Here is a 23,913-nt window from a genome sequence, read left to right as displayed (position 1 = left end):
GTTTGCATGTTGGGTGCTTCTTGATCTCTGGGGACTTCTGGATCCATGCTACACAACAATCGCATGACACTTTCCTAAGTTACCCATCTCAGCGCATCAGAGGAGGAAAGGTCATATTCCATGTATATTCTGTGTTTTTACGCCATGTGCTCAGAACATCTATGGAAATGAGCCTGGTATTTAGAAGATGATTTAGACGTGGTGTCAGAGATGTGTCAGGCTAATCAGTTTGCAACTGTAAAAAGAACACTGATCGGTACAAAAGTGGGGACGGGAAAGGGGCAGCAGAATAAAGGATGTCTTGTTAGGTGATGAGAAAGAAGCACTAATAGTGTATCTCAATAAAATGAGCTTTAAAAATATCTGAACTTAAATCTTCAAAATGACAAGAAAATACAAATGATTCACAAATAAACCCAACAGGTCAAATCCTATTAAATGCCCAATTGAGAAGTTCAGTGAGTTCACTCTCTACATATTTAAACCCACTGGCTCACTGCACAGTTTCTACTTACTTCTCAGTATGTTATTAATATAAGTTTTGCAAAAGGACATATTGGTAAACTGTACACGTCTACTTCTAGGTACCATCATGTAACCTGGTACCAAGTTCCAGGTTCTTCCTACAGTTAAAAAATGTGGTTGGTGTAAAAACTAGAATTAGCAACATCCTACTGCTATGTTCCTACCAAGTTTAAAACATGTGAATTTCACCTTTATCCAGTGAAAGGTTAAAACCGAGATATTAAAAGGTAATGCAGTAGTAATAACTCATTTCCCCAAATGTCAGATCACAAAAGTTATCACTTATGTAATTGCTTGTAGTTTATTCCTTTGCTTTCCTCTTTTCTCTGTGCATTTAAAAAATATTTATTTAATTGGAAGATAATTTTTTTACAATGTTGTATTAGTTTCTGCCATATATCAACATGAATCAGTCTGTGTTCCCTCCCTCTTGAACCTCTCTCTCTCTCTGCATATTTGTAACAATGTTTTAAAAGTGGAAATGTAATTGTCATGTGAACAGCTGTAAAAATGATTAAAAGGTATGGAGAAGCATAACATGAATGCCAATAATCTGTTTCTGACAGTAATATATGTGGGACACTATTTAAAGGCATCTCATATATATTTCTCCTCCTCATTTAGGAGAAAGAAGAAAAAATGGAGAGAGGCTTATCATCTTTGAAATTTTAAAATCTGAACTTCCTTACATAATAGGAAAAAACTTAAAGTTAATTAGAGCTAACCCCTAGCTAGAAACATCATTGGATACTTTGGATACAGCAGGGGCACCTTTTTAGAGGTGCAATGTTGCAAGAGAAAGTGGGGAGGTTTTTAGAACTTGGGGGACAGAAAATAATCCCACCTCTGCCAGCTGAATGGTCTTAGGCAAATATGTCTGCCAGACTACATTTTGACATCCAAAAATTTGACATAATAACTACCTGAAAGCCTCACATTGAGGGGATTATTTGTCTGTTAAAGGTTTACTGGTTTTTAAATAGATGGCACTGTGCAAATGAAGCTATTGCTTTGCATGGTCAATTGTCAAATATCCTATTTAAAATACTATTTAATTCTATCCAACTTACATACCTATAGGCTCCTAATGGTCTTTTCAATGGCTGAGGGTTTATGAATAAGACGATTTTCCTTCCGGCATTCACCCGATGCTTTTCTGAAACATGTAATCTCGAGTCCAACCCACAAAATAATGCTTTGATTAAAGCAATGTACATAATAAAGGTTATCCTAATTTCTAAGATGTCAAGCATCAATCATAAAAGAGAACTACTTCTGAAAGAGATGTATGTGTGCTGGGAAGAAAAGATTTCTACTTCTAATTACAGATGATTCGTTGATGAATGCAAATCATAGCCTGTCTGAGAAGCACTGCTATGAACATCCTCAGGTGTGGTTTGCTGGTTAACGAAGAGGGAAAGTGGTAACAGTGGACAGTATGTGGACTTTAATATTGCTAAAAGGAAATTCTCTTTCAAGGCATTAAAAAAGTTGTATGAAAACACCTTTATTGAAGTTTATAGAAAGCTAAAAAAACCCCATAATCCTAACCAAAGACAGCAACTAAAATGCTGATTAATATATTCTACCAGGCATCTCCTGTAAATAGTTCATAGAAATTTCATACTTCCTGTACATATATCCTATAAATATAATTTTGCATGTTGTCTTCCCATTTAATATCAACAGACTTTAAAGGGCAGTAACTTGGAAACTGTCTCAGATACATGCTGAAATCCATTTCAATTGAAATAATTTAATGGACAATAGAAATATCATGAAGAGGCCCTATTTTTTCCCATATCTTGTTGAGTGGAAACAAAGATTCTTAATTAGAATGAGTGGGAATAACCAAACTGATTTAGGCCTCTATTTATCCTCTAGTTTAAAAAGGAAGTCCCACCTAGGAACAATATTATGGGGGAACTAAAGGGGAAAAAACAAAAAAAACAAAACCTGTGTCAATTTGCAGTAAGGTCGTTTCCTTAGACTACCAAAGCACATTTATATACCAGCTCCATGCTTTAGGCTTAAAATGAATCTCTCTGAAGCAATGACAGAATTTTTGCCAAGTGACTAGGATATAAACACCGTTTTGGTCAGACAGTGAGACATATGCTATGAAGAAAACAGGTTCGAACTAGGCAAATGGGTTTCTCTAGAATAAACGAGAGCTCATGTAAACAGCTTCATCTTCAGAGCTTCACGTCTCCGCTAGTGTGAAAAGTCTTTGCTTCTTCCACGGGGGATGGCGGCGCCCTGGTTTCCTGATTCCTTACACTAATGAACTGCTACAAATTTGCTGCGATATGCCAGAGAGCCCTAACTTCAGCTTTCAGGTAATGCCGAGGATGCACCCTACATCCTAGACCCACCTTTTGCAGGGTGTACTCTCAGCACTGTGGGGCAATTACCAGGGGAGAATATTCTATTTAAAGAACTACTGTCCCAGCATAACACAAAGAAATCACCTAGGAAGATGCAAGAGACAGGGAAAGCTTTCAGTGATGGTTACGCAAGCACAATGTCAGGGCCTCCCTTTCCGGTTCCCCAAGAGGATGGGGAGGAGAGAGCTCATTTGTGAGGAAAGGCGTACAAGAAAGTAGTCAAGCAGCCATGGGAGTGGGAAAATGGAAGTTCTTCCCAAGACAAGTGCACAGACACTCCTTGAGCCCAAGAGTGTGCTGTGCGACCAGGCACTAACATAAAGGAGGGAGGGAGCGAAGGAGCCTAACGCAGAAACCCAGGCTCTGCATGCCCTATTTTTTACCGCAAGCACAGATATCAAATTCTTCTCCTAGCATGTTTTAAAATGGAATATCTTTAAAACAAGACATATTTAAAGGGCACATTAAAATGTATTTTAAAAACTTCTCACAGATGAACACCAAGCCGACCATTCTCCATTGACAAAATATGCCAAGGCAACATGATAATTACCTTCACCTTTCACTGACGGGCAGCCAGATTCCCAGTCCTCAAATTTGCTTACATTTAAAAATGGAAATGGACTTCCCTTGTGGCTCAGTTATTAAAGAATCTGCCCGCAATGTGGGAGATCTGGGTTCGATCCCTGGGTTGGGAAGATCCCCTGGAGAAAGGAAAGGCTACCCACTCCAGTATTCTGGCATGAGGAATTCCATGGACTGTATAGTCCACGGGGTTGCAAAGAGTTGGACACGACTGAGCGACTTTCACTTCAAAAATGGAAATGACAACATACAGTTTATAATGTTGATGATTTCCCAATTAAATCTCATGATAGGAGAAAAATTAATGTCAGTAAAACAAAAAGATAGCCAAATCCTGAGTCGTGTGATGTCTCAGCAGGAAAAAAACTGTGGTCTCATAACTGTGTGATCCAATGACATCAGAGTGATTTAGCTTTAGTATTACAGGGATAAACTCATAACAAGAAGAACATGGCTGTCACAACATCACATCTCTCCCACAGATAACTTCCACAGACGGCAGGAAGTCTGGCTGGTGGTGTTCCTTGATGTATCCCAGGCGACCACAACAAATACCTGTTAGTATTTGAGGCGGTCAGTTCACATCAGTTGAATGAATACAGGAGGAGGAGTGCATGGTATGCCTGTGAAACCATGCCAACTGTATGTATCGTGGTACGTTAGTCTTTGTTTTAAATTTGGGAATGAGGACTTTACACGGACTATATCTACTGAAATCAAACAAAGACATTCTTGCTTGGACTTCTATGTGGCAAGAGAATAAAAAATCACTGGCACAGAACCATGGGAGTGGCTGGCTCATGTCAAGAAAAGTCTGGAGCAAGCATGGGGCAGTGGGGAATGCACCTGGGCATCTCATTCTAGAACTACCTGGGCACCTGCCGAGGAGAAGAGGAGAGGTGCACAGGGGGTGGAGAGCCCAGGCCAGGTGTAGGCTAATCATATGGGTGGATTAGCTCATTCCATCCTGAACTCCAGCCTTTAAGGTAAATACTGTTATTCCTGCTTTGAGAATGAGGGAGCTAAAGGCAGATTGCCCCTTATCAAAGGATTCTTGCCTATGAAGTGCCACTAAATTATTTCAATTGACACAGATTTCTTGACTATGAGGCACCCTGATTTTAAAGCCTGTGTGAGAGGCACTGTCTTAGAGGAACTTACCCTCCCTGGGCTTCCCAGGTGGTGCAAGTAGTAAAGTATCTGTCTGCCAATGCAAGAGTTGCAAGAGACACAGGTTCGATCCCTGGGTCGGGAAGATCCCCTGGTGGAGGGCATGTCAATCCACTCCAGTATTCTTGCCTGGAGAATCCCATGAACAGAAGGGACTGGTCTATAGGGTCGCAGAGTCAGACACAGCTGAAGCGACTTAGCACCCTCCCTGGGCCTCAGTCTGCAAAATGAAAGCAGCTGACTTAAAAGAATTAGGGTTCAGTTCTTGCCTGGAAAATCCCATGTACAGAGGAGCCTGGTGGGCTGCAGTCCATGAGATCGCTAAAGAGTCAGACAGGACTGAGTAACTTCACTTTCACTTTTCGCTTTCATGCACTGGAGAAGGCAATGGCAACCCCCTCCAGTGTTCTTGCCTGGGGAATCCCAGGGATGGGAGCCTGGTGGGCTGCCGTCTATGGGGTTGCACTGAGTCGGACATGGCTGAAGTGACTTAGCAGCAGCAGCAGCATTGAGGTTCAAAATACTCCAGGATGAAGACACAAAATCCTGATCTTTATTGATCTAAAAAAGCCATAGAGGTCTCACTGCATTAATACCCTATCATCTTGATGCATTAAATAGTAGGACCAATTTCATCATGAGGACAGAAGAACATATTCCTGCAATTTTACAATATACTGACAAAATCAGATAAATTTCAATGCATCTATAATTACTTAAAACATATCAGCATGTTACTACAATAACCAAAAGAAACAGGAATTTAACTAGCCTATTCTCCTAGACCAGTAAACACAAGAATTGAATAGGTATCCTAACTTTTATTGCCATTTGTGAATAGCTTACTTTCTAATTGCTCTATATTTCCTAACTAGCTTTTAATACTGTTTAGGTAAGGACCTCAAACAATACTGGGCAGCAGGTATGAAATGGATAGCTAAGTTGAATGGATGACTTAAAGGATTCCCTCATAAGTACCTATATATTGAAACATATTTTATTATGGCTTGCTTTCAAACTGTTGTTTTAAAACTTAAAACATTACCTATTTCAGAGAACAATAGTAAAGCCCTTATTTGTTAAGAAATGCAAGATAAAAATTTAAAAATTGAATAACAGTAATTATCATGCTTTTCAATAAGAAAATCACATTTCATTTTCATATCTTAAGAGGTTTTTATATTTTAAAAACTCAAAAATAATTTTATGAGCTCACAAAGTAATACTGTATTTTTCTCAAGCTATTAATATATCCTTATGGACAGGGAGGCCTGGCGTGCTGCGATTCATGGGGTCGCAAAGAGTTGGACATGACTGAGCGACTGATCTGATCTGATCTATATTGTAAACATTGGATGTATTTTACTTGAAGTATTTGTTTTTTTAAGATACTCTTCTTTTGATTTTTTTTTCATGTTAACATTCTGAAAACAGTACAGTTACATTTATCAACATTTAATTTTTAAAGCTCAAGATGAATAGTTTTGTTTGAAATATATAACTTGGTAACATCATGCACCTAAATTGAATTCAAATTGTGTCAGGGTTTTAATTCCTACTGACTTTTAATATGACCCAACTAGTTACTAAACAGCTAACAGTTCCACAAGAGGATAAAATATATCAAATCTGTTGGTTCTGAAGGTGAGGCAAGATGTAGTAATGATACAGCCTATCACTGAGATCCCAGGAGGAAACAGAATTAAACTCAGTTTGAATGGAGGGATTTTAATGAAGGGACAACCTACAGAAGTGTTGGCAGGGTCTGGAGAATCAGCAGAAGATGCTGAGAGCCCAGAGAGTGGCAAACCTCCTATCCTCAGTCTGAAGATACAGGGGGAGGGAAGAGTATTACAGGAGGGAGAGCTGGAGCCCAGGAAGGCAGGAGGGGTGCTGGGCAAGAAGGTACAATCTTGAAAGGGGGAAACACCACCCGAGATTTTACAGGGTAAGACTGAAGCAGGGAGAGCGCTGGAAGAAACACCCCAGCTTCTCTCTTCCCTCATCTCTGATCCCCTACTTGTGCCTTCTTTCTGCTGGCCAAACCAGAAGCCCATTGGAAGGAGTTAGCTTTTAGGGGCAAGAACAAGAGGAAAGGGAATGGCTTCAGGGAGGGGCTGGGGGCTGGGGGCGGGGTGGCAAAAGCACTAGGAAACTCAATTACGTCACTGTCCCTGGGGTGTGACTCCGGGTGGCGGAATGAAGTGTGAGCCTCTGATCTCATTCCTCAGAAGTCTACCAGGGAATACCATTTTGGGAAAATAATTTGTTTTAAAAAAATATAAAACCCTCTTGTTCTTCCGCACTCCTCCCCCTCTTCAAGTTTTATTTAAATCCTTCCTTTCGTTTACCTCCTAGTAACACAGAGGTATTTGGTTCAACAAGCCCTCCAGTTGGCAGACTTTGTTTCTATCCTGAGAGCCTTCTGAACTGTAGGAAATCTTTATACAACTGTCAAGATCTGGGAAATTTCCCTAAGATCCCTATTAAAGTTGGTGATAACTTTTCCCAAAAGTCAATCCAGCCGCCCACAGATGATAGCATTCATCATTTCTTTGATAAATATCAAATGCATTTGAAGTAAAACTTGAAGTATTTAGTTTGAATGTTCTCTAATCTATTAATTTTGTACATGTGCATAATTTTTGTGTAACTTCTGGTTATAGGGCAACTGTAAACAAAGACAGAGACTAATCAAAGCCACACTGTAACAACACATACTAAGAAGCCTTCTCAGCAGAACCAAAAGTTCTTAAACGGAGGTTCCCTGGGGTGCAGCCCTGACCACTGTCAAATATTAAGTCTGGGGTGGGGGGGAGAGGGATCACGGATGATTCATCTTTGCAGTAGCCAAGGCCCTAAAACAGTGTCTTGGACATTTCATGCACTCGATAAATGTTTGCTGAATTGGCCGAGCCTTCGTTTGTCCCATAATCACTACCCAAAAAGCACACAGATAATTACTTCTTGGAAAAATTCCAACAACTAGAGTTTGATGTCACCTACATGGTTTCTCTCTCAAGAGCAGTGGATTACATAATTTTATGTTTCTTTCTCCCCACTTTGGCCTTAATGTAATACATGTGAATAACAGCTTTATACAAAATTGCTACCAGCACAACCACAGCAGATTCAAGGCATCATTTTAGAGGTGATGCAAGCATCTTTCAATTTAGCAGATGACAATGGCTAGGGAAATGCATAATTTGGTATTAACTAAAGAGCTAAAGATATTTTGAATTATTCTTTTTTTTTTTTTAAGATCAGAGTTTTTTTTTTTAAAGAATTAGTTACCACAAACTTAGTCTTCATTAAAAAATCATTCTGCATTTCTATGCATTGAATGAAAGTGTCCAATTACAAAGTTAATTCTGTAACATACTTTTTAAATTTAAACAGCAAAAATGTTGCATCCAAAATGAATCTCTATAGCCCCCAAAAAGACATATATGCAGGAAGACCAAGGCTTTGGTGAAAATTAAAAATATTTCATACTTTGAAATTTAGAATTAATTTAATTTAGAATCATTCCCAAATTTTATAGTCTAGATTGAAATATTAATTTGAAATGACCTTGGCCACTGAAATCCTAAATTTAACACTCTTTAGAACAAAATAGCCTTTCTCTTCTGCTTTATGGGCAAATGAACTAAATGCTAGGAAATGGTACTGCCTGGGCCTTTGAACCAAGGCTAAAAGAGATGAAATGCTATCTGATGTGTATAAACATTAGAGAACCCATTTTGAGTTAATAAAAGGATGAGTTTGTTTCACATCCTGTGACACAATATTCCCTCTTTTCTGAAAATGCTCTCATTTTAACAATAGGGGGTTTTATTTTTTTTCTCCTCCAGGGTAGGGGTAGAGGAATCAAGATAGCTGTTATATTGCTTTATTAAAATGCATTGTGACGAAAAATTCAGAGTGTGTATGGGGAAACAAGCCTGGACTTCACCAAAACATAAAGCTGCATTTAGGGCAGCCGGTAAAGGGTTAACAGCAACAGTACAAATTCTTTATTTGCAAACTCGACATTCCCCAAATCTCTCTAACACCTTGCTTTAAAAGCCTCAGACAGATGATTTTACAATGCTTTACCAACATTTCAACACCTGAAAAGCCTCAACAAGTTAAACCTCTAGTCTTAAAATTTCAAACATGACCTCACTCAATTCTTTCGTTTTTTATTGCTCAAATTCTCATTTGTTTTCATTAATCAATGAATAATGAGGAATTTTACATACACAAAGTAGATTTTCATTTTTTAGGAGCCTAAGAAATGAAAAGGAGAGAAAAAAAAAAACACAACAAAATGCTGCCACAGAAATATTTTAAAACAGAATGTTAGTTATTTATACTTCTCACAGCTCTACCATTCAAAGTGCATTCAGACTTCAAAACAAACCCTTCAGTAACATCAGTGTTGATAGTACCTCATTGCAGGTTTAGCTGAAATCTTGAGGATCCCAAAGGACCAAGATAAACACATACATACTGTTCTGGCTACTTCATCACTCTTCATCACTATTCTTTTGGGGTGACATATATTGCAGTTGACCCTTTGAGAGGGACTAAAATAGACATGTATTGTTCCTGCTTGCCCAGCGTCCTTTCTCTATTTTTTCTTTGGAGAACTCCTCTACTCCAGATAATGTGGACTTGACATCAAACCCCTTTCTGAAGGATGACATATGAATCCAAGCTTAGTCAACGGAACAGTCTCTTCTTCATATTCGGAGAGGGGCAAGTGACTGACACCCCTGTAAGAACAGCTCTACAACTTTAGCAGAAAATATTGAAGAAACAGTGTTATCCTTTCCTTGCTCTGAGTTGGCAGAGGAACTATTGCGATTTAAGTCAAAACTAGAAAACAGATCCTGATAACCTTGCCTGATGGAGCCAACAATGCTATAATAGGCAAGACCTACCTGTAGGCTTTTTCATCAAATGAGTGAAGTCCTTTATACTCAAGCCAGTTTGAATTGGTTTTGTCACTTGCAGCTAAATGAATCCTGAGTGTAACAATGTGACAATATTTAAAATAAACATGACTGCTTTTGAAGTTTCTCCTCCGCCTATACATGATCACATTTCATCTCACAATTCAGGAAAGCATATATCCATTAACATGAAATTCATTATTTTTAAACACATAGGATGTGGAAGAGGGACAAGCAATTCCAGGGGCGTGATCATTCTGAAATATGGTGGTCAGGGAAGTCTTCCTTAGGTGGAAGAAAAGCAGGGATTACATATTTCAGAGAACTGAATTGTTATCCATCAAATGAAAGAATAAACAGTTTATAGCAGAGCCAGGAGTGATCATTATATTAATTCCCTGAATGATAAATTAGGAAGCTTCTGCAGTATCCTAGGCCCAAACAGACTCAAACAAATAGGACATAAAGTAGAGTCAAGTTAGATGTGGGGCTCCCTAGGTGGTACCTGTCGTCACTGACATAGGATAAGAGACAGTTTGGGTGACAAAGGCAAGGAGACAAAGTATGGGTCAATTAAACATGCCTGCAGGATATCTAAAGGAAAGCGATCCAGCAGGCCCTTAGAATGGTAGGCCTGGGATGCAGGTAGGCTGAGACTGGCCATACAAGATCCCCAGTGGCATAGGGATGGCAGTTTAGGCTTGGGCAATGCCCACTAGAGCCTCCCCCACGAAAGAAGAGAAGGCTGGAGACCCACCATCTCCTTCTAGATAATCTCAGTCCTGTTGGTGAGCTCCATGAGAACGGGCTTCCTCACCAGACAGCTTTCAGTAAAAATCTGTGGAATATCGGAGTGTGTAGACCCCAGGCACTGAGCACATGCTGTTGATACTGCACGGGTATTTCGCCAGGTACCCTCCACTGCTGGGGCTGCCAGGCTCCGCGGCTATACAGGGTACAGTGTCATTATTCAGATCTCACCTCCTAAATTAGTTCATGCTCTCACATTAGGTGTAATCACAGCTGGCAACGCTTTCTGGGGATGTCTCAAACAGATCTGACTTGAAAAAACAGTTTTCTGTCAATTAACTTGAGACAGAATTGTTGCCTCTTCCCCCGCCCCTTCTCTTTCTCCTGGGCGAACCCAGTGACCCCAGCAGGCATCCCAACAGAGCCGAGGTTCCGAGATGGGTACCTCCAGATGAGACTTTAAACAGCCATCTAAGTCTCAAAGACACAAAGCTGAAATGTGCGGCTGTTCGCTATTCCAAAGCAGTCTTCCTGCGTAGGGGAGAGCCTGCCCTAGGCGGCGGCAGACCTCGCCGGCGGCGAGCCGGGAGACCGAAAGGAGGTGCTGTCAGCCCGCGATCCAGGTTTGTCCAGATCCCCGGGCTCGCGCCGGGCCGCCGCCTGCAGCACGTCTGCTTTGGTTCGGCAGAGCACGCGGGTTCAAAGTCGCCCGGCGGGGACCCAAGCGCCAGGTGCTCCGGGGGACAGCATTCCCGCTCGCCTCTCGTTCGGGTCCGAAGCCTCTTGCTTTGGACTTGACAGAGAGGTCTGATCGCCCTCCAGCTTCCACCTAATGGCAGGTTAACGGCCTGCATTCCACGCCTTTCCTCTTACCACCTCTGTAGCTCCCTTTTCTCTGTCACTTAGCAAAGCTGTGTTTTACTGTGTTGACTACGTTTGTGTAAAGCTCTAAGTTAACGCGTGAGGTAAAAATTCATTCGCCTTGAAATTTCAAAATCACCCTTGAAAACTCGCCCATAAATCACAAGATTTGGTGTCTATATGCAAGGCAATAGTATGTAAGTACACGTGGATAGAACATGCCACAAAGGTGCACAGTAAATAAAATGAGGATGCAAAGTATAAAATTTTAAGTGCAAAAGATAAAAATGGTATCAGGGAAATGAACCTGTCTGCGATGCCACTGTACTTGCCAGTGCCTCCTGCACTAGACTGTAAGAGGCACGAAGGCAGGCCTCGTCCGATTTTGCTCATCACTATGCTCTCAGCGCCTGGAAGCCTGGCACTTCGCGTCCACAAGTGTTCAACGCTCTATCTCGAATAAATGAAATAAAGAATAAATGAGTGCACGCTCGATCCGTCTCCGCGACCCGCAGAAGCGGGCTAGAGCGGCCGGCCCAGCGCCATACTCTCGGCCGCGAGGCCAGGATGTGGACACTGGCCTCGATGCCCCGCGGCGCCAGCTCCCAGCCGCTGCACGTGCGCCTCCTTGCACCGAGGCCTCGGCGCACGCCCCGCCCCACCACGCACGCACGCGCCCTGAAGCCTGGCCGCCGGGTCGGCCCGCCTGCCGAGGCTCACCCGCGCACCCGCTGCCCCTCACCCCTTTACCCACTGGGGGGCGCTCCCCTCCCTCCCCACGCGCCCACACTCGCGCGTCTCTCGGTCTCTGGCGACTCTACTCCGGAACCTGGGCTTGCGCGCCGCCTCCTACCTGAGGGCCGGCGAGGGAGGAGGGCGGAAGGGCTGAGGGGGCTGAACAAGACCGTATCGGGAGGCGGGAGACAAGAGAGCGAGTGGCCGCCGCAGACGGCACAGAAACGCGGGCGCGCGCGCGCGCGCTCCCGGCCCTCGCTCCCTCCGTCGACTCTCCTTCTGAGCCCAACCCTGCTGCAGCGCGCCGCCGGCCTCGCCTCGCCTAATAACAACGGCGCCCAGGGTCAGGTGGCCGCGCGCGGACAGCGCCGTCATTGGCTCGGCGGGGAGCGCGGCGCACCAGGATTGGTCGGGGGGTGGAGCTTCTGCCGGTGCGGGGGCGGGGCTGGAGAGGGAGGCGGGGAGGGAGATGGTAGGGGCGGGGCCAGGCCGCGGTCCGCGCCTTTGTGCCCGGCGCGCGCTCTCCGCCGGCTCCGGCTGCATCGCCGGCTGCATCAATAATTCAGAGCGGCGGCGGCGGCGGCAGCGGCCGGTGCGGGCAGGAGGCGGCGGAATCAGCGGGGATCGAGCGGCAGCGGCTATGCATCCAAGTGCGGCTGGGCAGCCACGGTACCCCTGAGGCCCGGGCGGGGCTCCGGGAGCATCGCTCGAGGGGCACGCTTGCCCAGGAGTGCAAGAAGACCCGAAGTGTCCAGAGCGGCGTCGGCAGAGCTGAACACGGATCTGAGGAGGGGGCTTCGGAGCCGGGCTGGGGCGGGGGGGCGGCTGGCGCAGGCAGCCCCCGGGGTGGGGGGCGGGGTGGGCGCCGGCGCCGCGATGCTGGGCGTCGTGGAGCTGCTGCTGCTGGGGGCAGCATGGTTGGCGGGCCCGGCCCGCGGGCAGAACGAGACGGAGCCCATCGTGCTAGAAGGCAAGTGCCTGGTGGTTTGCGACTCCAATCCTACGTCCGATCCCACGGGCACAGCTCTGGGCATCTCTGTGCGCTCCGGCAGCGCCAAGGTGGCTTTCTCTGCCATCAGAAGCACCAACCATGAGCCGTCCGAGATGAGTAATCGCACCATGATCATCTACTTCGACCAGGTGAGTGCTCCAGGAAGACTGGATGGGTGGGGGTTGGGGGAGAGGTAGTAAGTAGATATTCGACCCTCTCCGAGGTCTCAGCGGAAACGTGGGGACAAGAGTTCGGGATAGATTCTTGCCCACTCCCCTTCATTCCCGTCTCGTTATAGGTACTAGTGAACATCGGGAACAACTTTGATTCAGAACGCAGCACTTTCATCGCCCCGCGCAAAGGAATCTACAGTTTTAACTTCCACGTGGTAAAAGTCTACAACAGACAGACCATCCAGGTCAGCTGCCGCCTCAGGGCCAGGCCCCAGTCCCGGTAGGGGGCTACTGGCCGCGGGAGTGAGTCGGCCCGGCGTGGGTGGGAAATAGAAGGGGCAGCCGCATGTGCCCAGGGCAGCTTGGAGGAACGGGTAGCAGGGCCTCACGGTTCTCTGGCTTGGACTCTCCCTTGTTTTCCAGTCATGGGTTCTTGAAACCACCTCCAGGCACAGTTTTCTGCCTCCGTCTTGTGGGACCCTCCAAAGAGGTCGTCCCGCTACGGAAGCCCGGGGATTTCTCTTTAGAGTTTCTGTTAGCATCCCAGACAGTTCCCGCTTCCGGAAGCTTTCCGCGGATCCTCTCCTTCAGCACCACGGACAGTATCCCCGACTCCTGTCCCAGCTCTGAAGCGGGCGAGAAACCTGTGCGCTTGCCTTCAGTGCCACGCTCCGGGGGAGTCCTGGCGTCCCTCTGGGGACCCACTCCGGATTTCTGAACAAGTAGCGCTTAACTATATCAGTTGAAAGGTGGAGAGAAAAGGGAGGGGCGTAGTGCCACACCCTCCTGGCTCCAGCCTTGCCCCAGCCAGCACTCACTGGCTCTCCAGGGTTCCCAAAGGCTTTCAGGTTTGCTTTGGGCAGAAACAAAAGGCAGAACGCGCGGCTGGGGAGAGGGCCCTGGGCCTTTATCTGCTGATGCCACCGCAAGGGCAAAGCCAGGCGGTGGAGGGCAAGGCTGGATCTGGGACGAAAACTGAGCCCGGAGTTTGGGGATGAAGCACGGAGTGCAGCTCTGAGAGAGATTTCTCATCTGCCGAAATCTTGCCTGGCTACTCTGCTGCATCTCTGCTGTGTCCCGGCATCTGGAATCGGGAGGAGCCAGGGTTTTTGTTTGTATTTGTTTGTGTTCCCGGAAGCGCCAGTTGTCTGACTTTCTCTCTGAGGCTGGCGGGGAGGGCAGGGCCGAAGGTCTCTGGGCGCCTGAGCCACCTACGGGTTCACTAAACCGGATAAAAGAGCGCCGTCAGGGTTCGATTGGCGGGCCCAAGAAATGAAAGTTACTCCCGTTTGGGGAGCAGACCCTTTCTGTCACCCAGATGGGCCGTCTTTCGCCTCATTGGTCCCTCGGTAGTAAATTACAAAGCCCCTTTTCTTTCCGCCCCCGCCCACCCGCCGCCCCCTGCTTCCAAGCTTTACGTCTGTCAGCCAAGCGGTGAAGGTTCGCTATTTTATCTACGCTTCGGTACCCCACTGGGTTGCCCCTCTGAAGCCGGCATTTCTCTTTCTCAGGTGAGCCTCATGTTAAACGGGTGGCCGGTGATTTCAGCCTTCGCTGGTGACCAGGACGTGACCCGGGAGGCCGCCAGCAACGGAGTTCTAATCCAGATGGAGAAAGGCGACCGAGCATACCTCAAGCTGGAGCGGGGAAACTTGATGGGGGGCTGGAAGTATTCGACCTTCTCCGGATTCCTCGTATTTCCCCTCTGACTGGCTCATCTCGGGAATGGAGGCAGGGAGAGGGCGAAGGCAGGAGGGGAAAATTATAAAGAGGCTGAACTTTAGAGGACGAGAAAGCGGCACGACTTGAAACTTCCTACTTGTTCCCCAGCTGTATCCGGTAAACGAAGCGCAGCCCGGCGGTTGGACAACTTAGTCCATTTCCTCTTTAGGAGAAGTAAATTCCGCTTAGCTCTGCGCACTCCCATTTCCAAAATAAACTCGCCCCCAACTCCAGTTGCAGTAATCAAGAAAGACAGACTGCCTTGTCACTGTTTCTTACCCCGTGTTCATGTTCTCTACAATTTATATAAAAGAAACTTTGCATTTCACTGTATAATGTGAAATATCTTCCTCCTCTGAGTCCCGCTCTTAATCTTTTCATCCGCTGAAATCTAATATGTCCCCTCCCCCCCCTTTTTTTATTTTGGAGAGGGGGGAAGGATTTTTTTTTTTTTTTTGGATGGGGAAGTAGTTTTAATTTGGCAAGTACTGCTCTTAAAACACCGCTCGAATTAATTAGCTGAAGGTACTTTGTATGTATCCTCGGCTGCTTGTTAGCAGAGAAAGGACTCACCTTAGTGGTGACTGGTTTAATAAAAAGAAATATATATATATATATAAATATATATCATTTGTACACGAAGAACTGTTCCCAGTGGAAACTGGCTGTATTTCCGTATTTCTATGTCCCATTTGGAGTGATCGTGAAATCTAAGGCTGCTTGATGTTCTGATGCTTGTCAATGCCCTCGTGTTCTGTGGCTCCACTAAACGCCAGGAGGTTCTTCGGGACGCTTTCTCGTCCTCTGTAACATACCTGTGAATAGCCAAGATTTAATTTTGCTTTAATCCAATAAAGTTCAAGTGGAACTTTTATTTTTCTGAAACAGCTTTCTAAACTCCGCACCTCCCCTGGTTGCAAGGTCTGGGGGCAGGGGTGCGGAAGGGTGAGATTCAGAGGTGTAGGGGACTTGGCGGCGTGCAAGCCGAGAAAGGCTAAGGCAGCGTCGGCCCTCGCTCCTTCCTGCGCGGGCCTAGGGCCAACCCTGCATTCCGCCCTGTGCTCCCTGCTTGGCGCAAACGTAAGAAATTTGGCTGAAATGTTGCTAGGCGAGGCCCGACAGCCGGCCTGGAAGCGAAAAAGGCTTTTCGCAGTCCAAGTTCATCAGGAGTAATTCCAACTCGAGGAGCCAGAACCTTTCTGCCCTTTCGTCACGCTTCCCACGCCTCTGCCTCCGGACCGTCCGCTCACAGATCCCGAAGCTGCGTCTGTTTTATTCCTCCTCCTCTGAATCCCGAGTCTGCACCGGCAGGGGACTTGTGATCGCGCTCATCGCAGGACTTTTATTCAAGAGGTTCGTCCAGGAGTTTTGATTGTATCGGAACATAATGTGAAAGCAAAATTGAAATAAACGACTTCGTTTTAAGTCTGGAAGTCTGACCAAATCGCTTCGGCAGAGGGGAGGTCGGGCCGGGGAAAGCAGGTGGGCGGCCAAGAGGCGGGAGCCGCGGCCTGCATGGGCCCTTCTGGCTCTGGTCCTTTTGGAGGCTTCTCCTGGCCCGAGATTCAGAGATGAATTTAATTAGAGATGGAGAGAAGCGGGAAGGACGTTAATAAGAGCACCGTAAACAATGTTTCTCGATTTATTCCTGCGGCTCCTTTTGATTTAGAGTCAACAAGCGAGCGACCTGAGCTGAAACTCAGCCCGGGCTTCTCCGCACGCAATCCAGGGGCTCGGGCGTCTAGCTGGTGCCCTCAGCGGCCCCAGCGGCCCCGGACCCCTCAGGGGTTAAGCAGGGACTTGGGACTGAGGAGGGGAACCGGTCTTTTTCCTGCCCCACAGTTCTCCACCCTAGTCAGTCCCCAGGAAAGTGAGGATGAGTCCTAAAGGAATTTTTAAACCATTCTTAAAGAAAAGCAAAAAGACTCTAACCTCCCCCGCTCCCCAACTTTCTCCGCATTCTTCCATTTGGGAGGGAGAAATCTGAGAGAACTGGAGCGCCGGGCAGCGGAACTAGCTCGACCCCCGCTCAGCGGGAGCAGAGCCAGCCCGCCAGGCACCCGCATACCGCACAAGATAAGGCTCACCGCCGCGCAGGTGGGGTAGCCACCGCTCACGGGAACTGAGCCCCAAGCACCCTTGAAACTGACTCGCCTGTGAGTGGGTGGTCGGCGAGCAGACCCGCACTGTGGGTGTCCAAGCGGTGCGACCACCAGGTGCTCTGCAGGGATACTTTGGCAAGTCCTCCTGCTTGGCCTCAGTTTGCCCATCTGTATAAAGAGGGAGGAATCTGAACATCTTCAAGAGTCCTCCTGCCCCGAGGTTCTAGCCTTTCTCTCTGGTCTTTTGCCTGGCTTTAGGGAGTCCTGGCTGCAGCCAGGTTGATCTGGAGCCTGTAGGCTAGCCCAGAGGCAGGGAGAAGCAGCCTATCCAGGAACTCAGGTTCACTTTGAGCCCTTGCTCTGGGGCCTGAAAGGTCAACACAGATAGGGAGTGAAGGGGCCCTCAGTGGGACAAGAGTGCGAAGTTATCCCTTGATTCTGCTGGGGCTCCAGCTGGCCCCTTCCTGGCTGGAGTGCTTCCTCTCCAAACTCTGACCTTGGCCTTGGGGATCCTGCTTAGCTGGTTTCAGCCACTTCTTTCATCTCCTGCTTCCTTCTCTCCACCATCTGATGAACCGGTCTCCCACTCCCGTCTTCGCGCCTTTGCACCTGCCGTTTCTTTGCTTCAAGTTGAAGCACCTTTTTTCTTCTTTCCCCACTTGGTAGAATCTTCTTTTTCTGGGGATCTAAGCAGTTCAACTAAAAGGCCTTGTCCTCTGGGAAGTGGTCCTGTCCATACAGCACAGACCCTGCCTCCCCCAGGCTCACAGCCCTCTCCTCAACCTTCCACCAGGCCCTACCTGGGGTTGGCAGGGAGGACAACTTTGAGCTGTGGACAGCTCTTTCTTTAAGACCATCTGGAGCCTGGCACTTGGCAGTTGGGCCACCTCCCTCACCTCTGGGGCAAATGTGGAGGTGACTGTTACTCTGCCAGCGGCAGATGAATGACCTTCATCTGAAAATTGTGCTCCAGCTTCAAGGAGGATGTGTTGGGGATTGAGAGGGTTAGAGAAAAAGGGGGTTATTAGCTCAGTAGGGACTACCTCCCTGCCCCCAACCAGAGGCTAGGAAGGTGGGGGGAGGATGTTATTCTAACCCACCTCAGAGTGGCTTTCTTTAAAGCTTAGAATCCTCTAGGCCTGGGTCCTGCTTCTTGCTTTTATCTCAAATAAACCTGATCAGAATCAAGGCTGTACGAGTTCCAGGACCACATCTTCACTCAGCTTCATCTTCTATCTGAAAGTCTCCTTTCCTGCCCGTGTCACCTTGGTTACTTCCTTCTGTTCTGCCTCAGTGGTCACCTCCCACGGGAAGACTTCCTCACCCCAGATAGGAGAGTGGTTACCTCTTCCAGGCCTTCTGCTTTGGAGTGTGGTCTCTCTTACCACACTGCCTCCTCCCCCACCCAGTTCCCGAGCGCAGAGCTGGAGTTAGGGGTCTGGTGGAGGGAAACTATGGAACTACCGAGAGCGGGCGGGCTGAAGCGTGGGTGAGGGTGTGGGGGTGGGGAGAAGACGGGGAAGGGGTGGCCGGATGGGGGGATGTAGTAGGGGTGATTTCTAGGACCCAACGAGCCCAGACAAGACTCGTAGGTCGAGGTGTTCCAGGCAGCACCCTGAGCTTCTGGGTGTCTCCGGACCAGCGCTGGATCCCTGGCCAGGTGCCAGGGTCACTGTCGCCTATGTAGTCTGCTGCCCAGCGCGGGGTTGCGCGACGTTCCGCTCAAGGTCCCAGGCTCGCTCGCTCGCCGGGGCTTCCACTGTTATCAGAGCTGGGAGCGTGCCCTCCAAGCTGCGCTGGAGCTGATGCTCGTACCCCGGGCGGATTGGTTCCTAATGAGAAGATAATTACCCAGATGGAGAGGGAGCCTCACCCCGCTCCTTAATTGTTACCGTTATGGGGTAGTGGAGGGGCGAGAGAGTGCTGGGCTGAGCGACTGGGCCGGGCGTTTCCGCGCATACAGGGCGGGGTCCTGGGACCCCCCGCCCCCACCGGCACACCCAGCTGAGGTGAAGGCTTGGCGCCCTTCTCTCGACCCCTGGCGCGCAGTGCGTCCTGATACTACTTCCTCCCCCAGCCCGAACCGCCTTTTCCTCAACTCCTAGATGCAAGGGGTGGATTAGATGTCTAGGGTATCCTCCAGGTGATCTGACTTTTCTGATCAGCACGTCGGCGAGTCGTCTTCCCCGTCCCCCACCCGCCACACACCTCCAGGCTGCGTTTGTCACCTCTACTAGCTTTCAAACAAAACAGTGCAACCTTTTACCGGGTCTGTGGAGGCCGGCGGTGCCCTTGAACGGGAAGGTCAAGCTGGGAGGGAAAGTGGAGGTACCCTCCCTTTGAGCCAACTCAGTGGGAAAGAAAAGCTTTCTGGAGACGATGACAAAGGTCTCTTGGCCTCTTTGCACAGGGCTCCTCATTGAAGATACACGCACACTCTATCTGAGCCTCAGTTTGCTCACATTTCAAATGGGAACAATAATATCTAGACAGCAGCGTGGTTGCTAAAAGGTATAAAAATGCTCAGCACTGCCTGTGGCGAGGTAAGTGCTGAATAAATGGAAGCAACAATGAGGAGCAGTGGCCACAGTAGGGCCATCACTATCACAGAAGCAAGACTCGAAGGAACATCAAGCAGACAGGAAAGTTAAAACCACAGGGGGAAGGGACACAGAACATGTGAGTTAGGATCCCGCGTCCTTTCTTCTCCTTGGACATTCATCCCCCCCCCTCCCCGCCCCCCACCTCCAGTTAATCATGAGAACAGGAGGATTTTACCCTGGAAGTGTCTTTCATCTCCATCCCTGTTGCTCATATATTTGCATCAACCACTGTGGATGAATACTCTAGCTTCATGTCCGCTTTCCCTTTGGGTATGAGTGCTGTTTAGATATCTGTGTTAATTTTTTAAAAAATGATGCCATTTTAATTTATTAATTTATTTTAATTGGAGGCTAATTACAGTAGTGTAGTGGTTTTAGCCATACATTGACATGAATCAGCCATGGGTGTACATGTGTTCCCCATCCTGAACCCCTCTCCCACCTCCCTCCCCATCCCATCCCTCAGGGTCATCCCAGTGCACCAGCCCTGAGCACCCTGTCTCATGCATTGAACCTGGACCGGCGATCTGTTTCACATATGAGAATATACATGTTTCAATGCTAACCGTCTTTTGGACTCTGTGGGAGAAGGCGAGGGTGGGATAATTTGAGAGAATAGCATATCTGTGTTCACTAAGAGGGCAAGCTGCTTGCATCCCGCTCATCTTGCTTGGCCCAGTGCCCCCTGTGGTGGGCACAGAGCAGGACTCCTGTGACTGTGTCAGGAGTGAAAGCAACCTGTGACTGGCCTGGTTGCAGGATATGGACCCAGCCAGTGAAACTGCCCTTCAGGGGACCTCTCAGTCCTGGAAGCACCCCATGACTGATAGGAATGCTGCCGTGGAAGTGCTTCCATGCCCTGTCCTGGCCCGGAAACCTTCCTGGGCAACTGCACTTCTCAACTGTTCCTGTTTTGTTCTGTGCTCAGCCTGTCCCTGGAAATCCCACCTTTGACCCTGGGAAAGTAGTGAGCAGGGACAGTGAGGAAGAGGCCAAGATTAGACATATGGATTGGTGTTTGGATTTGTTGCTAGGTCTTCATGCTGAGAAAACACTTCTGGCAGCAGTGAGAAGACACTGTGCAGCTGAAGTCAGGAATGAGAACTTTATGATTATAAAGAAAGAACTTCCGGGTGTGTGACCACAGTCCAGAGCCCAGGGGGGTCTTTGTTCATCTTTCTCAACCCTGAAGAGGTCAGGGAGAAGGTGCAGAAGGAGGGAGCAGGGGAAGGGAGCAGGCTCCAATCTGACCTTGAGGTCCACCTTGTATACGAAGTCCTCTCTGAATGCCACCCATCAGGGCTTGGCCCTCTGCTGACCCCCTGTACTCTCTTATTCAGGTCACACCCTGACCACTTGGATGTTAAGCTTCATGGGGCATCAGCTGTCATCTGTGGTTTCTCACAGTGCATCCAGAGCCTGGCACAATGTCAGGGTTGGTAGATGCTCAATAAATGCTCCCTGATTGAATGAGTGAACATGTGAGTGGGTGAGGAGAAGGAGGGAGGTATTACTGGTTGTGTGGTGAGTGTGTTTGTCTGATCCACCAGACTGAACTCCATGAAAGTATCCACCTTGTTATTGCCTTATTTACAGTTACATTCTCAATGCACACTGCCTGGAATAGAGTCAGCATGAACAGTATTTCCTGAACAAATGAACAAAGAATTACAGTACTTTGGACCATGGGATTCTGGAATGCAGGCTTGAAACATTGTACACTTCTTGAGATTCCCACTATCCTCATGAACAGTCACATTTTATAGAGTGAAATTGAATTGTACTAGTTGTTTGCAGTTGATATTACAACACAAGTCTTTCTTGCATGCAGCTTGCCCCATCCTGCCCCCAACATATGGTCAGCTCCTTAGAGGGCAGGGACCATATTTTATTTTAAAGGGCAACACCTAATAACATGATTCACTATTGGTTGATTGATTGCTTAATCAAGGATTAAGCCATCAAGTCTGTGGCAGTGGGTAGGGTTAAAGCCCCTGGTGACGGCACCAATCAGCTGGTGAAGCCCAGCAGGATTTTCCATGGTGCTAGCAGAGTAGTCGGGTATAAGCAGTAGCCATGCAGCACCTTGATCAATTGGGGAGCTGGTATTTCCCCAGCAGACCCTGGCTTGTGGCTGGGAATGGGATTTCTGGGGTTTTGCTCTAGCTAAATGCAGAATGACCTCTGAAGTCCCTTCACATTTTGGATTCCCTGGTGGCTCAGATGGCAAAGAATCCACCTGCAATGCAGGAGATTGGGTTTTGATCCTTGGGTCGGGAAGATCCCCTGGAGAAGGAAATGGCTACCCACTCCAGTATTCTTGCCTGGAGAATCCCATAGTCAAAAGAGTCCAGCGGGCTAAAGCCCATGGGGTCGCAAAGAGTTGGACGCAACTGAGTGATTAGGCACACTAGCAGACCATGGAAGTGGAGTTGGTTTCATCTAAAGAAAATCAAAGATTTCCCAAATCCCCCTCCTCTCTCTGACTCAGTGTCCAGCTGGGTGTTCAGCCCAACAAAGAGTTTTCTGGAATGCTCTGCTTGCCAGCAGCAATCTGCTTCCTCAGGTGAGGCTCTAAGAGCCCTTCATTCCATCATCAGAAATTGCCTGCTTTCAGGGAAATTTACACAGAGGGAAGAGGGAATTAAAAGGAGAGACAACTGGGCATCGTGTCCTCCTCATTTAAAAGGGAGCCGTGTGCTCTGCCCAGATCCTGTATTGGAAGACTTTCCTTTGTATTCTGAGAGGCTCAAAAATAAACTCCCCAAAGTGTACTTCTGCTGAGAAGTTCAGATGATTTTATAACGACTCCAAATATGGAATTAAAATGCAGCTGATGAGGAGCCTACAGTTTTACTAACTCATCTTGATCAAAGTTGGTCAATTTAAGTCTCAGCAATGTTCCAAATGCTCACTCACTCTCTCTTTTTGAAGGAGTTCATTTCAGGTAGACAGATTATTTACTTATTCTGAAGATGCCAAGGGAAAGGGTGTGTTAGCAATATCAATTGAGCTGTGGGTGCAGGCTTGCAGCTCAGCCTTCATCTGGCATCTGAGTGTCTGTTGCTTTTCCTTCTTTTCCCTCTGGGTTCTCTGTGCTTCCTAAGTGGGACTTTGCCTTACAGGTCTACCTAAATCACCTCCAGCATCAGTATGAGTGACAGTGGTGTGTTCTGAGGCTGTGAAGTTTGTAGTTGTTTTTCTTGGTTGCCTAAATGTGTCTCTATCTCTTGTCATAAGAAGTTGGGATCCAGGCTGAGGACAGAAGCAAGCCTGTTCCCCCAGGAGGGAGACCATAGCACCTCCAGATGTAACCTTTATAGGGGCAGTGGGGGTCTTCATGTCTGAATTTCCACCTTACATCTGTCACCAGAGTCCTGTCTTCTAGCCTCAGCCAGCAGAGAAAGCCACCTGGTGACTAGCTTTCAAAGCTGTCACATGGATCTTCTTTGGGCCCCTCATAATTAATTCTTCCCTCGGTAGCCAGAGTGAGCTTCTCAAAGCATAAACCAAAAACCACACTGCATGAAACCACCTTGTGCTTCCACAATGCACTGTGCCTTTTTATTGTGGCTGGCTGGGCCTCTCTCATCCAGCTCCAGCTGACCTCAAGGAGCTCACCTTCTATTGTTTTTCTTTACTGCAGAGGAACTCGTTCTGGCTTTCCGTCAGCTCCTAGAATATGCCAAGCTTTCTCCTGTCTCAGAACCTCTGCACCAGGTGATTCTTTGGGGCCATTTCCTTCTCTTTCAGGTCTCAGCAGGCCACCTTTGATTACTCTCTCTGATACCAAGCTACTTTCTCTATTACCAGTTGAGCTCTATTTCATTGCCCTGAAATGCTCATTTATCTGTTTGCTGGTTTGCTATTTCTCTCCCTCCCTAGGAATATGGACCTGGTCTGTCCTGGGTGTCACTTTGTCTGCAGGGTTTGGAATAGAACCTAGAATGGTAGGGGCTGGCTTAATATACAAATGAGTGAGTGAGTGAAAGTCTCTCAGTCATGTCCGACTCTTTGCCATCCCATGGACTGTAGTCCATGGAGTTCTCCAGGTCAGAATACTGGAGTGTGTAGCCTTTCCCTTCTCCAGGGGATCTTCCCAAACCAGGGATCAAACCCAGGTCTCCCACCTTGCAGGCAGATTCTTTACCAGTTTAGCCATAAAGGAACCCCAAGAATACTGGGATGGGCAGCCTATCCCTTCTCCAGCAGATCTTCCTGACCCAGGAATTGAACCGGGGTCTCTGCATTGTAGGCGGATTCTTTACCTCCCTGATACAAATATACAAATGGCTGATTAGAAATTAGCCATCCGATCATAATCCATTAGAGCAGAGGTGTCTTCTCTGAGGTCCCCTCTCCTCAGGAG

General features: G+C 47.5%; 1 protein-coding gene across 1 annotated transcript; it reads left to right on the top strand.

The window, feature by feature from the left end:
- Positions 1-12,829: 12,829 nt before the first annotated feature.
- On the top strand, positions 12,830-15,713 carry CBLN1 (cerebellin 1 precursor). Its single transcript, XM_055551674.1, has 3 exons — positions 12,830-13,093; positions 13,243-13,362; positions 14,629-15,713. Exons 1-3 carry the CDS (start codon positions 12,830-12,832, stop codon positions 14,824-14,826), a joined length of 582 nt encoding a protein of 193 aa, XP_055407649.1. The 3' UTR covers positions 14,827-15,713.
- The last annotated feature ends 8,200 nt before the right edge of the window (positions 15,714-23,913 follow it).

Source organism: Bubalus kerabau, chromosome 17 (genome assembly GCF_029407905.1).
Source record: "Bubalus kerabau isolate K-KA32 ecotype Philippines breed swamp buffalo chromosome 17, PCC_UOA_SB_1v2, whole genome shotgun sequence".
NCBI classification, from domain to species: Eukaryota; Metazoa; Chordata; class Mammalia; order Artiodactyla; family Bovidae; genus Bubalus; species Bubalus kerabau.
This window is presented reverse-complemented; position numbering and strand designations above follow the sequence as displayed.

Coding starts and splice junctions, on each gene's coding strand:
- CBLN1 (XM_055551674.1), top strand. CDS start 12,830: ATGCTGGGCGTCGTGGAGCTGCTGCTGCTGGGGGCAGCATGGTTGGCG. Junction 13,094..13,242: donor TGATCATCTACTTCGACCAG/GTGAGTGCTCCA, acceptor GTCTCGTTATAG/GTACTAGTGAACATCGGGAA. Junction 13,363..14,628: donor ACAACAGACAGACCATCCAG/GTCAGCTGCCGC, acceptor TCTCTTTCTCAG/GTGAGCCTCATGTTAAACGG.